The sequence below is a fragment of the Venustampulla echinocandica genome, assembly GCF_003357145.1.
Source record: "Venustampulla echinocandica strain BP 5553 chromosome Unknown scaffold_0, whole genome shotgun sequence".
Lineage (NCBI taxonomy): Eukaryota > Fungi > Ascomycota > Leotiomycetes > Helotiales > Pleuroascaceae > Venustampulla > Venustampulla echinocandica.
The window spans coordinates 2,396,591-2,409,040 of NW_022474205.1; the positions used below are offsets into that span (position 1 = coordinate 2,396,591).

The 12,450-nt window shown below is 47.1% G+C and overlaps 3 protein-coding genes across 3 annotated transcripts; all 3 read left to right on the forward strand.

Moving 5' to 3' along the window:
* Positions 1 to 244: 244 nt before the first annotated feature.
* BP5553_00741 (ARM repeat-containing protein) lies at positions 245 to 2,459 on the forward strand (the record flags this gene model as incomplete). Its single annotated transcript, XM_032009364.1, has 8 exons — positions 245 to 310; positions 379 to 484; positions 541 to 692; positions 742 to 1,233; positions 1,279 to 1,538; positions 1,585 to 1,685; positions 1,732 to 2,069; positions 2,118 to 2,459. 8 exons carry the CDS (start codon positions 245 to 247, stop codon positions 2,457 to 2,459), a joined length of 1,857 nt encoding a protein of 618 aa, XP_031873418.1.
* A 1,050-nt stretch (positions 2,460 to 3,509) lies between these two features.
* BP5553_00742 (uncharacterized protein) lies at positions 3,510 to 4,568 on the forward strand (the record flags this gene model as incomplete). Its single annotated transcript, XM_032009365.1, has 2 exons — positions 3,510 to 3,684; positions 3,733 to 4,568. 2 exons carry the CDS (start codon positions 3,510 to 3,512, stop codon positions 4,566 to 4,568), a joined length of 1,011 nt encoding a protein of 336 aa, XP_031873419.1.
* A 4,805-nt stretch (positions 4,569 to 9,373) lies between these two features.
* BP5553_00743 (uncharacterized protein) lies at positions 9,374 to 11,175 on the forward strand (the record flags this gene model as incomplete). Its single annotated transcript, XM_032009366.1, has 7 exons — positions 9,374 to 9,576; positions 9,630 to 9,806; positions 9,859 to 9,972; positions 10,028 to 10,052; positions 10,100 to 10,272; positions 10,325 to 10,768; positions 10,821 to 11,175. 7 exons carry the CDS (start codon positions 9,374 to 9,376, stop codon positions 11,173 to 11,175), a joined length of 1,491 nt encoding a protein of 496 aa, XP_031873420.1.
* Positions 11,176 to 12,450: the final 1,275 nt, after the last annotated feature.

Here is a 12,450-nt window from a genome sequence, read left to right on the forward strand (position 1 = left end):
CGAGCTGTGGTTTTTGCGCGCGTTTAATAGTTCTTGCTAATGCTTATGCCCTGCAGGTTTTACTTTTACTATCCTGCTATTTCAGCTTGAGAGCAGCTATTCCCTGGTCTACCAAAGCGTGCTCGAGCACGACCACCCAACGCGATCACCTTACCCAAACCCCACATAAACAGTCCAAAGCCTGGGTCCTCAGGTCTTTCTGCCAGCCTCTTGTCATCGCGATTCTCGTTCGAATCCCTTCATTATGGCAGATGGCCCAGATAAGACGGACGAGCTCTACCCAATAGCCGTGCTCATTGACGAGTTGAAGGTACGGGCATATTCGCATAATATTCCCATAGGGAAGCTCCTTCAGTGCCTTTACTCACTGCAATCTAGCATGATGATGTTCTTCTACGATTAAATGCGATCCATCGCCTCTCAACTATCGCACTCGCGCTGGGAGCTGAGCGCACGCGGGACGAATTGATTCCTTTCCTAGACGGTATGCCCGAGGCGCCATCGCCCTTCTGCTGTACACGAGCTGATAGCATTTCATAGAATCTGTTGAAGATGAAGATGAAGTCCTGACGGCCTTGAGCGAGGAACTGGGGGGTTTTGTCGAATATGTTGGTGGTCCAGAGTGGGGTCATGTCCTGCTTTCACCGCTTGAGAATCTTGCAGCAATCGAGGAACCTTTAGTACGAGACAAGGTACGGTATTCCTTCGGGGAGTTTCCAAGCTCTCTGCTGATATTCTTAGGCTGTCGAGTCCTTGAACACAATTTGCGACGAGCTCTCTTCTAAACAGGTCGAAGAATACTTTATTCCCCTCACGATTCGACTGTCCAAAGCCGACTGGTTCACATCAAAGGTTTCTGCGACTGGCCTATATAATGTCCCCTACAAAAAGGCATCACCTCCCATGCAGGAGCAACTTCGACATCAATTCGGGCTCCTTGTCCATGACGAGACCCCCATGGTCCGGAGAGCATCTGCAAACAATCTAGCAAAATTTGTAAAGGAGATGCCTGCGACGATTGTCGTCGAAGAAATGATCCCCCTTTTCCAGCATCTTGCCAGCGACGATCAGGATAGCGTCCGGTTGTTGACCGTCGAGATATTGATAGCGATTGCCGAGGTTGTCCCGAAAGAGCAACAATCAAGTCATGGGGTCCTTCTCACAGCACTGAGAAGTTTGATTGAGGACAAAAGCTGGAGAGTTAGATATATGGTGGCAGACAGATTTGAGAAGGTTGGTGAAATGCCTTATTCAGCGATTAGTTACTAACTGGAACAGATTGCGAAGGCTGTAGACGATGAGGTCGTTGCCAGAGATCTTGTTCCCGCTTTCGTTAAACTACTCAAGGACAGCGAAGCAGAGGTCCGGACCGCAATTGCAGGCCAAATCCCAGGCTTCTGCAAGCTGGTCGACCGGACAACTCTTCTGAACGATATCATGACTACCATAGAGGACTTAGTCTCCGATACATCTCAACACGTTCGGGCCGCTCTTGGCACGCAGATCAGCGGACTCGCGCCTATCCTCGGGAAGCAAGAGTATGTTCGCTCCGCCCGAGTCTCATCTAGACTAACAAGACCCTAGGACGATTGACCACCTTCTCCCCATGTTTTTGCAAATGCTCAAAGATGACTTTCCCGACGTTCGTCTGCATATCATCTCGAAGCTCGAACTGGTCAACCAAGGTATGCACTTTGAAAATTATTATTCAACGAAAACTGACATGAGTAGTCATCGGCATTGAGCTCCTCTCGCAATCCCTTCTCCCTGCCATCGTTCAACTCGCCGAGGATAAACAATGGCGAGTTCGACTGGCAATCATCGAGTACATCCCGTTACTGGCCAGTCAACTGGGTGTAAAATTCTTCGACGAGAAGTTAGCCGCATTGTGTATGGGATGGCTAGGTGACACAGTGTTTTCTATCCGAGAGGCTGCAACACATAATCTCAAGAAACTTACTGAGGTATTTGGTGTCGAATGGGCTAATGAAGCCATTATTCCAAAGGTTATGGCTATGGGCGCACATCCCAATTATCTCTACCGAATGACGACCTGCTTTGCGATTACGGTATGTCTTTCACTCTTTGCCGCAAACCAGTCAAGCTAATTACTTTAGACACTCGCACCAGTAGTCAGCCTCGATGTGGTCGCAAAATCTATTCTCCCAATGATGGATAAACTAGTTGTCGACGACATCCCAAATATTCGTTTCAATGTCGCCAAGTCATATTCCGAATTGATCTCGGTCCTTAAACGCCTGCCTGATGAGGGAACGATCTACTCACTGGAGAAATCGGGCGAGTCAACACAGCCCTCCGCCAGAAGCCAGGTGTTAATCCAAGAGAGAATCTTGCCGAATTTAGAAAAGCTGCAGAAGGATGACGATGTTGATGTTCGATTCTTTGCTACGACGGCGGCTGCATCAATCGAGGGCGAACCAATGAATACATCACCATAGATGAGGGAGAGCGGTTCGGGCCTGAGATGATGGGACGATGCTAGTTAGGGCTTTAGGTTATACCATAGCCGCATGTATCGCTCTTTGATTGTTGTAGAATGGAGCAAAGAATACCAGCATAGTCCTCCATTACTCACCCGGAACTCTTTATCTTGTAAATTATCTAGTAAAATGCAATGAGTGGCGCTAACCGACTTCTATCTTACACTACCCCTTCGACATACATCCATTAAACTACGTCCAGCAGAGAGCGAGCAATTATATCTCTCAATGCTTATCTCATTCCTAGAAAGCTCCCTAGCGACTTATCAATGTAGGTCTGTAGAAGGCACATGTTTGTGCAACAGTTCGAGAGAGGTTTGCTCCCTTTCCATGTTGCTCGTCAGCCCTTTGCTCCACTCTCTAGCAGAGCCTCGCAATTTCCTCACCTAGTCCCTATACCCTTCAATAAACAAAACATAATAAGGGCAGCCTAGCTATTAATATAACTCCCACATTTGTGGAAGGTGGTTGGCTCTAATTTAGAACCTATTGTCAGCAGGAACAACCCGGTGACAATAGCCATAGAAGTATGAGATGATAGGATTGAACTGCCCGCTAAGGGTTGGAGGCTCTAAAATAAGCCACTCAGTCAAAGGGGCGAAAGGAGAGTAAACCAAGGCCCGGCCACGTGCCTGGCCGTAATGTGGTTGCCGTGGGCAGGGAGGTCGACTACACACGGCGATACATACAAGTTAATTTTCAAACACCACAAAACAATTCGGTCAATAACATTGAGCTCACTATCAGGATTGATCTACTTTTGAAGGTGAGGCCCTCTCATTTACCACCCAACGCGAATTAGATACGCGGTATCATGGTATGCATACCACTAGGCCCTCCTTCTCCATTTCTTCAAAAATGAGTAATAACTTACCGACCCCATGAGAAGTGAGAACAGATACAGCTGCCCTCTATACAACGCATATTCGCACTAGACTCAACCGCCCTCTAAAGCTTCAACGATTCAACGATTCACCTACACTCCATCGACGGCCGGAACATTACGGCATGGCCGAATACGTATCGCAAATTGCTCAGCTAAGAGCGAAGGTCGCCCGGGGCGGAGTTATAGACTTTGAGCCGCACTATACGGTTGCTAAGAAAGTCATTGAGAGCCTATTGCCTAGCCACATGCAAGAGGCAAGGGAGTATGTGACAGAGCGGATGCTATGGGAGATGTTCTGTAAGCAAAGGCGATGCCCCCATGGACTGTCAACACTAAAGGTCATAGTCCGCGACCCCTTTTGCGGCGTGCCACTTAACAAATTTGCCTGGCCAACTGTCACCCAACAAGCACTCTTCACCCGTTACAGCGCGGCTCTAACAGAGATGATGGTGTTACCTGGTGCCTACAGCGACTTGCCACAGAGCGACATCTCCCAGCTGGACCAGACGATCAACTTGCTGCAGCGCAGTCTCGAAACCTCAAAGAAGATGATTGATGACGGCAATCAGACAGAGGCACAGCTAAATATTCAGATCGCTGAGGCCCTTAACCTCGAGGGAGAATTGAGAACCGATATCGCTGAGGCTCGTAACCTCGAGGAAGGTTTGAGAACCGAGATCGAGGTGCTTCTAAGACGCATTTCCAAGCGGGACCAGACGGTCAGCTTGCTGCAGCGTAGTATTGAAACATCAAAGAAGAAGATTGATGACGGCAATCAGACAGAGGCACAGCTAAATATTCAGATCGCTGAGGCAAATTCAACAACCGAGATCGAGATGCTACTAGGAAACAGAGCTCCGACGGTTAACGGTAAGGAAGACTATTTATTCGCGCAGGTAGGCGAACTTATGGTTCAGACGAAGCAGAAAAACGAGGAGGTCCAGACTTTAAATAAGGAACTTAATAGTCTGAGGCGCTCCCAGAACAAGTTGACGAAGTCGAATGAAGGGTTGGCCGACGAGGTGAAAAAATTAAAGCTCGAAGTGAGGGATGCGCGGAAGAAACAGAAAGTGGTGGAGCGTACCCTTCAAAAGAATCAAAAGCAGTCTGAGCCCAATCTCCAGAGTAAGGGCAAGCCGAGTGAGCCAAAGCATCCATTCGGGGATTGGGGAGCCCAATAAAACAGGCCAACTGGTCGATGTTTCATGGTGTGGGAGGTGTGATATGGTTAAGGTTTCCCTTTGCTGTTCTCATTTGCTTTTGTTAAGGGCTACTTTCTTAGTCGGCAGTTGGCGGGCGGAAGGGCGACGGATAGGCGGTGACTGTTATTGAGAGTAGAGCAAGACATTCCATCCAAGGTTATTAGAACTTGATTCCATGAGCTGCTTCTTAGCTAGAATAGACAATTGCAATCGCATTTCACGTTGGTTCTATGCCGGATGATCGCTATACCGGTGCATTTTGTTAAAATAAGGGGTTTAAAGATATGCGTGCGGCTTTGCATGCATTGAGACTGAATCTTGTGACTAGCAACTATGCTCTTGCTAGTATATTTATGTATAGCTGAAATACACCTGGACTGCACCCTTCTTAATCTTTGAATAGGGAGGACGAGTCAACAAAATGTATTAGGGATGGTAGTGGGGGGTACAATGTAGCATGTCGACTCCGCCGTCAGGATTAAGTACGACCATCCGAGGCCTCCGGAAAGTTATCTCGACAGGTCCAGGAACGCATTGATAGGATACTACCATAAATATACTGTAGATAGAGAGTTGTTGCTCTCTTGGCGCGTTAAGGTAACAAAAATGTGCGAACGCCTCCCCCAGCCACTCACGTCGACGTGCTGCTTTTAGGCCTCTCAGGGTGATGCCTTAGGTAAGGCCGCTTCGCAGCGTGCCGCTTTTAACTTCTCCGGGGTGACGCTGCGGGTGAGCCCCCAACAAACACCCTTGTGGATGTGAGTAGCACTTCTGTTAACCTGAGTAGATCAACTTGGTGATGTAAAACAAGGCAGTTGATTGGTCACAATAGGTCATGGAATTGAAGTGATTGTATTGATTAAGGAGCCTAATACTATGGGATAAATGGCTCCTATATATAGGTGAGTGAGTGTATAGGTCAGGTGACTAGAATGAAATAACCCGATGATATCCGAGTGACAGCTGAGCTCCTTTTACTAATTACTATAAGGAGTACTACTTGCCTTCGCTTTTGCTAATAATACGCTCTACGGCTTTGATTACTTAGATGACTTCTAGAAATAACAAATCCTAGATAGCTCGAATAAGCCTATTTTTGCTATAGTGAAAAGAATGTACCCTTTTGTTGTTATGACAGGGTTCCCTCCTGAGGTCACCTGACGTGGTTTGCTGGCCGGCAGCCAGCTGAATAAGATATTGTGGTGGGTCACAGGGGAGGAACTGCAGGTACGAGCACTCACGTGCCCTTCGGGTAGGTAGATTTTCCGGCCCGCGCACCTTAAATGGACGGCGCTTGTAGTTAGTAGCAGGGTAGCTTCTTACACATACGCCTTTTTACCCCCAACTACTGGTTTTATTTTGTTTGTTTGTCATGCACATAGACGGCACGTTCTACTCCTTTACAATATATGCGACTACCCGTCTTAATTCTTACTTGACGCTCTCTAGCGTCAAGTCTAGTATTCATATACAACATAACTTGCGTACTTGGCTATTAGCTAGCGGTTATCTAGAGAACACAGTGATATCAATTGCCTAGGTGCTATCGCACTAATTACCTTGTATTACCCTTACATATAGAACGATTTAATACTAGAGTAGCTAATCCTACGTCACTATAGTAAGGAGACGGGCGTTACGAAAAGAGGCTAGGACGAGTACTCGTTTAGGTGTATATATAGAGCACTTCTAGAGCGCTTCTATCTATATAATTCGTCGCTACCTAGGGAAGAAAGTCGATGGCAAGTAGCCCGGTCAGTTAAATAAGTTTCCCGCTAACATCGTGGCAGAGCGGTATACTAAGGTGGAGCGTTCCTAGCACCTAACGTAGTCCGACCGCCACGTATTCGGAAGGAGCTACGTCGCGTAGACTTCATCCGTTAATAGGCAAAGCGCTTTATTTGGCAGGAGTCCTGACTATAGCGTTAATAAGTTCTTCTAGGGTCTCGAGACGCTCCGCGAAGAGGGGGCGCCCACGTTCCTTCCTATCGCTCTAAGGGCCGAGCTGAAAAACGACCCGGAAATAGTAGCGTTGAAGGATATCGAAGCTGCCGCCAAACATCCTAATAAAGCTGCTATACCCAGGAAGAGCTAGTCAAACCTGCTTAAACGCCTCGAGAAGAAGGCGTTTATTCCGTTCCGGTAGGAATAGATCAAGCAGCACAGGCGCTGGAAAATCATGACTCGAGGCAAGGTCCTATCGGAAGTTGACACGGCTGCTAGCCGACTATGCCTCCTTATTCCTAAACGGGACAGGATCGTGGAGAAGATAAAACGAAAGTCAGAGCTATCTGGCGACGAGATGCGCGAAGCGACATATGATATGCTAGCTCTATACAAGCAGGATTACACAGTCTTCTATCTTCTAGGTGAAGGGCCCGTGAACGGGTTGTGCCTAGTGTGACATCAGCGTTGAAAGCAAAGTTCCCGTTGCCACCCTGCAGAGGGGTAGAACCTGAAGCAGTGCGCTTCACATTGTGGGTTTGGACGACTGCCCGTCGATGAATTGACGCCTCGGCCTGTGTTAGGAGGAGCCCAACCAAAGCACACCAAGCCTCGAGGCATACATTTTCCGTCGGATAATTGCTGGCCTCTTAGAACAATGTAGAAGAATTCAAGATATTTTGACCGCTTGATGTGACTTAGGAAGCTACCCGTTGACTTTTTATTATGAATTCTCGGCGTCTTATTTTCGGGCTAATCTCAAACGAAAGCATATTTAGCATGCAGCTGGGCGATTAGCCCCTTGGTTACATCTTGTCAAGGTCAATTCCCCAAATCCGTCTCTGCTAGCAGTCATCCCCGTTAGTTATCATATCTCCCTACTGTAGCGAAGTCAAAGCGAATGCTACCAATGCTGTCATGCTGCTAAATGTGGCTGGGATAAAAGAGCTTTGGCCGAACTCCAGGAACTATTCGTTGTTAGGTACGGCTGCCATGTCGAGGTCGGTTAGCAACCACAAACTCGTGCCAATATCTGCCGACGACTGCGGGGAAAGACAAATCCTTGTAACAGATACACTTCTAACAACAACCCGGGTACCAGACATATTTACCTCGTCGCTAGTCAACGTCGCCTAGCAGAATTTCGTCGTGACGGCAACTCCACATCTTACTCCGGGTTTGTCTCGGGAATTTAAAGTGGACCGTTCGCCCGATCGCTACGCCGAAGGGTTGCGGGGGAACTAGGGAATATGTTGGGGTATGCCCTTGGCAAAAGTTGCTAACCTCGGCGATGCAAGGCCAACTTTGGAGATGACTTCTGGGGCTAACATAGACATAGTTTCCGGGGAAGGGCAATATCATAGCACTGTATGACATCGGCTGCGTAATCGGCTCTATTATATGTTACTTTGTAGGCGAAACCTTTGGCTGCAGGACAATGCTTATCACTGGCGGTCTGACTATGGCCATCGGCTGTGCAATATTGGCGTCCTCCTATACCGTTGCGCAGTTGATCGTGGCCGAATCGTTACTGGTATTGGCAACGGCATGAACTCTTCTACCAGACCGGTTTATCAAAGTGAGTTCTCGCCAGCAAATATCCGGGGGCACTACAGAGTACTGAGCTTGCAAGGGACTGTGACCATTCTTGGTGTTGTCATTGAGTACTGGTTAGAAGACCCTTCTGGCCTTGCCATGTGGTTTGGCTAAATTCCGTCAGTGGGACCGACTTTGGAACCAGCTTCTACAACACAGCGTCTCAGTGGCGCTTTCCTCTCGCATTACAGGGCTTGTTCGCTGTTCTCTTGACCTTCTAGATGATAGTCGTTCGGCAAGTTTACCTAATCACCTATTACACGAGACGACTAGGCCTCCTAGAGACCGACCCTATAACTATACTAGCGTGGGCCTAACAGCGTAGCGCTTACGGTAACCCACCGACTCGGGGCCGGGTCCTGTACGGTCATGTGGCCTCACACCCGTTACATGGATACTAATTATCTACTTCTTCTATCCTGAAATACCGGGCATTGAGCTGGAGGATATCCCGCTATTATTTGCCAAGGGCAGCGACGAAGTGCCAAATCTCGGCGATATAGAGTCATCCTAATACTGCCAAACCGTCCACATTCGCTCATTGTAAGTGGTTCATGGTCGAGCAATAAAGAAATAGATCACTATGATATGAAGAACCCCAATAAAATCCAATTAAAACCAAAACAATCTCTATACCAAAGTTCGCATGTTAAAAATCTACTATCGCAATACTGAATTCAAGAAAGAAACATAGCAAAATAAAGACAGGAATGACTACTGAAATGGAGCATCTGTATGAGAGTAAATCCCCCCATTCTCCTTTTTCTTTTTAGAGAAAAGGAAGTTAAACTAGGCAGCAAAAATGGCCTTAGGTATCCATTCTAGCCTAAAGAGCAATTTAAACTACAGATAAAAGTTATATAATGGAGATGTAACGGATACCCTTGGTACGGCAGACACCGCACCTCTGAAGTTCTGTTCCACGAACTAAGTCGGTGAATGGAGAACTTCCCGTGTCCCTACAGTTTTAAATGGCAGGCTGATGATGATCACGGAGTTCGTGTGCCACCCGCCTCCCGACGGGTGAGAAGTTAGGATAGACGCTCTCAGCTCGCTGCTGATTCTCCCGAACTACCAAGTTGTGGTAATGCCCACATCTTTCTACGGAGATCGGGATAAAATAAGTCTAATCTAAATAGAGCGCCATACACATTACTATACATAGCTGTTCAATCCGCATCGCCGCCTGGCTACAGTTATTGGGTTTCATTCACGAAGGTCGAGACCACCCCAGCATCAGAACTATGGCTGAGAAAACCGCCGAACATATTGAGGAGGGTCAAGACAAGGTTGGCCCCAACCCCCTGCAGGAACCCTTTTACCTGGAATACCTTTCAAAGAGCCCGGAATGGCATCAGAAGATGACGAAGACCCTTCTTCGCAAAGTGGACTTCCGCTTACTGCCATTCCTCGTCGTTATGTATTTCTTGAACTTTCTGGACCGCAAGTAAGACATGTCCTCTACGTCGAATCCTCTTGCCATCGCGTTGACAACAATAGCAACTTGTCTCAAGCACGGCTTGGTACACTAGAGGAAGACCTCGGGATGACGGGTACAGACTTCAACTTGGCAACAAGCATTCTATTTGTTGGATATTTGCTCATGCAGCTGCCCTCTAATCTTCTACTCACTCGCCTTCCGCCTTCGCGTTTCCTAGGCGTCGCCATGGCCTTGTGGTAGGCCCAATCAACACCATATTTCTCATCTTAATACTGATACATATATCAGGGGACTCGTTTCCGCTTTACAAGCTGCTACAAAATCTTTTGCGGGATTCGTTGTTGCTCGGTTCTTTTTAGGCTTCGTAGAGGCGCCTTTCTTCCCAGGAGCTGTCATGCTGATGTGAGTTGCCCCTTGTAGATGTCGAGTATTGGGTCTGACTGACGCTTATTGCCAGGTCGAGTTGGTATACTAGACAAGAGGTAAGCATTCCTTTCAATATTTAATTTACTTTGTCTGACTGAACTAGCTGGCCCATCGTATCGCGTGGTTTTACTCCGGAAGTTCACTGGCAAACGCCTTTGGAGGTTTGATAGGTGCCGGAGTGCTGGGAACTCTTGAAGGCGCTCATGGCATAGCTGGATGGAGATGGCTGTTCATCATTGAAGGATCTATTACCGTTGGTATATCCTTCATAGCAGCGTAAGTGTCTGCGCGGTGTGTTATCATTTTGCTCCGAGCCTAACCATTCCAGCTCTTTCCTTCCAAATTTTCCTGCCACAACTTCCTGGTTGAACGATGAAGAGAAGGCTTACGCCCGATGGCGGCTATTTGACGATGCAAAGGAAGCTGATGATCCAGATTCTGTCAGCATCGTTCAGGGATTGAAGATGGTCTTTGCCGACAAACGTGTATATCTTTTTATGCTGCTTTTGCACACTTCGCTTCTGTCGCAGACCTTTCAATACTTTTTCCCGACTATTGTAAAGACCTTGGGATATAACAGCGTCGAAACACTCTTGATCACAGCACCCGTCTGGATTGCAACGTTTTTGATCTCACTTCTAGTCACATGGACTTCTGGAAAGACGAATGATCGAAGTCTGCATATTATCGGATTGATGTCTGTTACTATCGTCGGAAGCATCATTGCCACTGCGACAACAAATACTGGTGCCAGGTTCTTTGCCATGTTTCTGTGAGTCTTCAGCCCTGAAAGAGCTATGAAACTTTGTGACTGACTACCTCAGAATGCCAATGGGAGCCGTATCGGCCTGTCAGATCATCCTTGCTTGGGAGGCGAACTCGTTTCCTCGGCCGCTGGTCAAGCGGTCAGGGGCAATTGCTGTTATTAACCTTGTGGGCAATAGCGCTTCCATCTACGGCAGCTATATGTGGCCGTCCTCAACAGGACCGCGGTATGTTCCCGGCGGATCTGCAACCGCTGGAGTATCATTGCTAGTCATCCTCGTGGCGTTGGCCATCCGTATTGTCCACGTCAAAATAAACAAACGGTTAGAAGAAGATGAGGGTTGGGAAGGTGTTCCAGAGGCGCAGACGACCTCAACTGAGACCCGACCAGTTGGATTCCGCTATATGATATAGTATTTGACAGATTATGAGAGTCCATCGATGTCAATATGGCTGCCGAAATTGGCGATCAGGTGGAACTATCATGTAGAAACAACATGAGTCTTTGTTTCTGCGTTTCATTTTCAATATATTAGCCACTTTAGCCAGAACCTCCATTTCACCCCCACCAAAAGAGCAAAACCTCAGCTATGAGTCAAATATGAGCTGAATTGAGTAATATCATTAAAAAGCTTACAGATCAATATGGCTTGTAATGATGAATAAGTTCAGCTATCATGGGGATAACACAGGGGATTTCATTACAGTCACCTGACCAATACATTCTTTTACCTATATATAGGGAGCTTTTATCTTATAATAATAGACTCTTCAATCAATACAATCACTTCAATTCTATGATTAATTGCGATTAATTAATTGCCTTGATAATTCTCTGCCAATTCAGTCTCAATTACTAGACAGTTTGCGAGTACCCAACCGGTGTCAGTAGAATGGTGTAATCCTACCAACCACGTTTTAGCACTTGGAACATTGCTTTGAGCTTGAGGTATTATTTACCATTTGGTGATGAAACAACTAAGGGCAGACTTGTCTACCAAATGAAGTTAAGCAGTGGCAAGTCATTACTATGACAATGATGACTGACGCGATCGGTAGAGCGGTTCTGGTACGCCCATAGGCATTGAAAAGATCAAGCTCAGTATAATTTAGCTTCTTAGCGTCTCGCTGTTAATTCACCCGTGATCGCCTGAACTAAATACAAATGAAGCGGTGATGTCAAGACCAATGCAAGTTCTAATCATTGTGGGGCAACCCCGCATAGAAGAAGGCATAGACAAAAACGCTAGCGCAGAGCAATCACCGTAACAAAGGGCCCTGCGACACGCACAGATCAGCCCGGCATGACCCAACCCAAGTCCTCAAATAGCCACCTGGATAGGACTTCACAGGTTTGACGTGTGCCGCTTATCTACTTGCGGCGGCAACGTGAATTTCGGGATTCGGTGTTTAAGGGCACGAAGTTTCGAGCAACGCTTTCGGCTCGGCTTGGCCCACTTTCATCTGAACTACTCCGTACGAACCGCCCTTTGGTTATGTATGGGCAGAGAGTAGTACTCTGCGTACTGTAGTCTTCGCACACCTTCACTTCCACAAAGACAAGCCCCCACTTTAAGCTATAAAGTCAAAAGTCAATACCCCAGTTGTATTCTAGAACACTTCAAGACTGGCAGGTCTGTTATAGGAGATACTGTTATATTAATTTGTCCGTTTCATCGAACGCTGTCT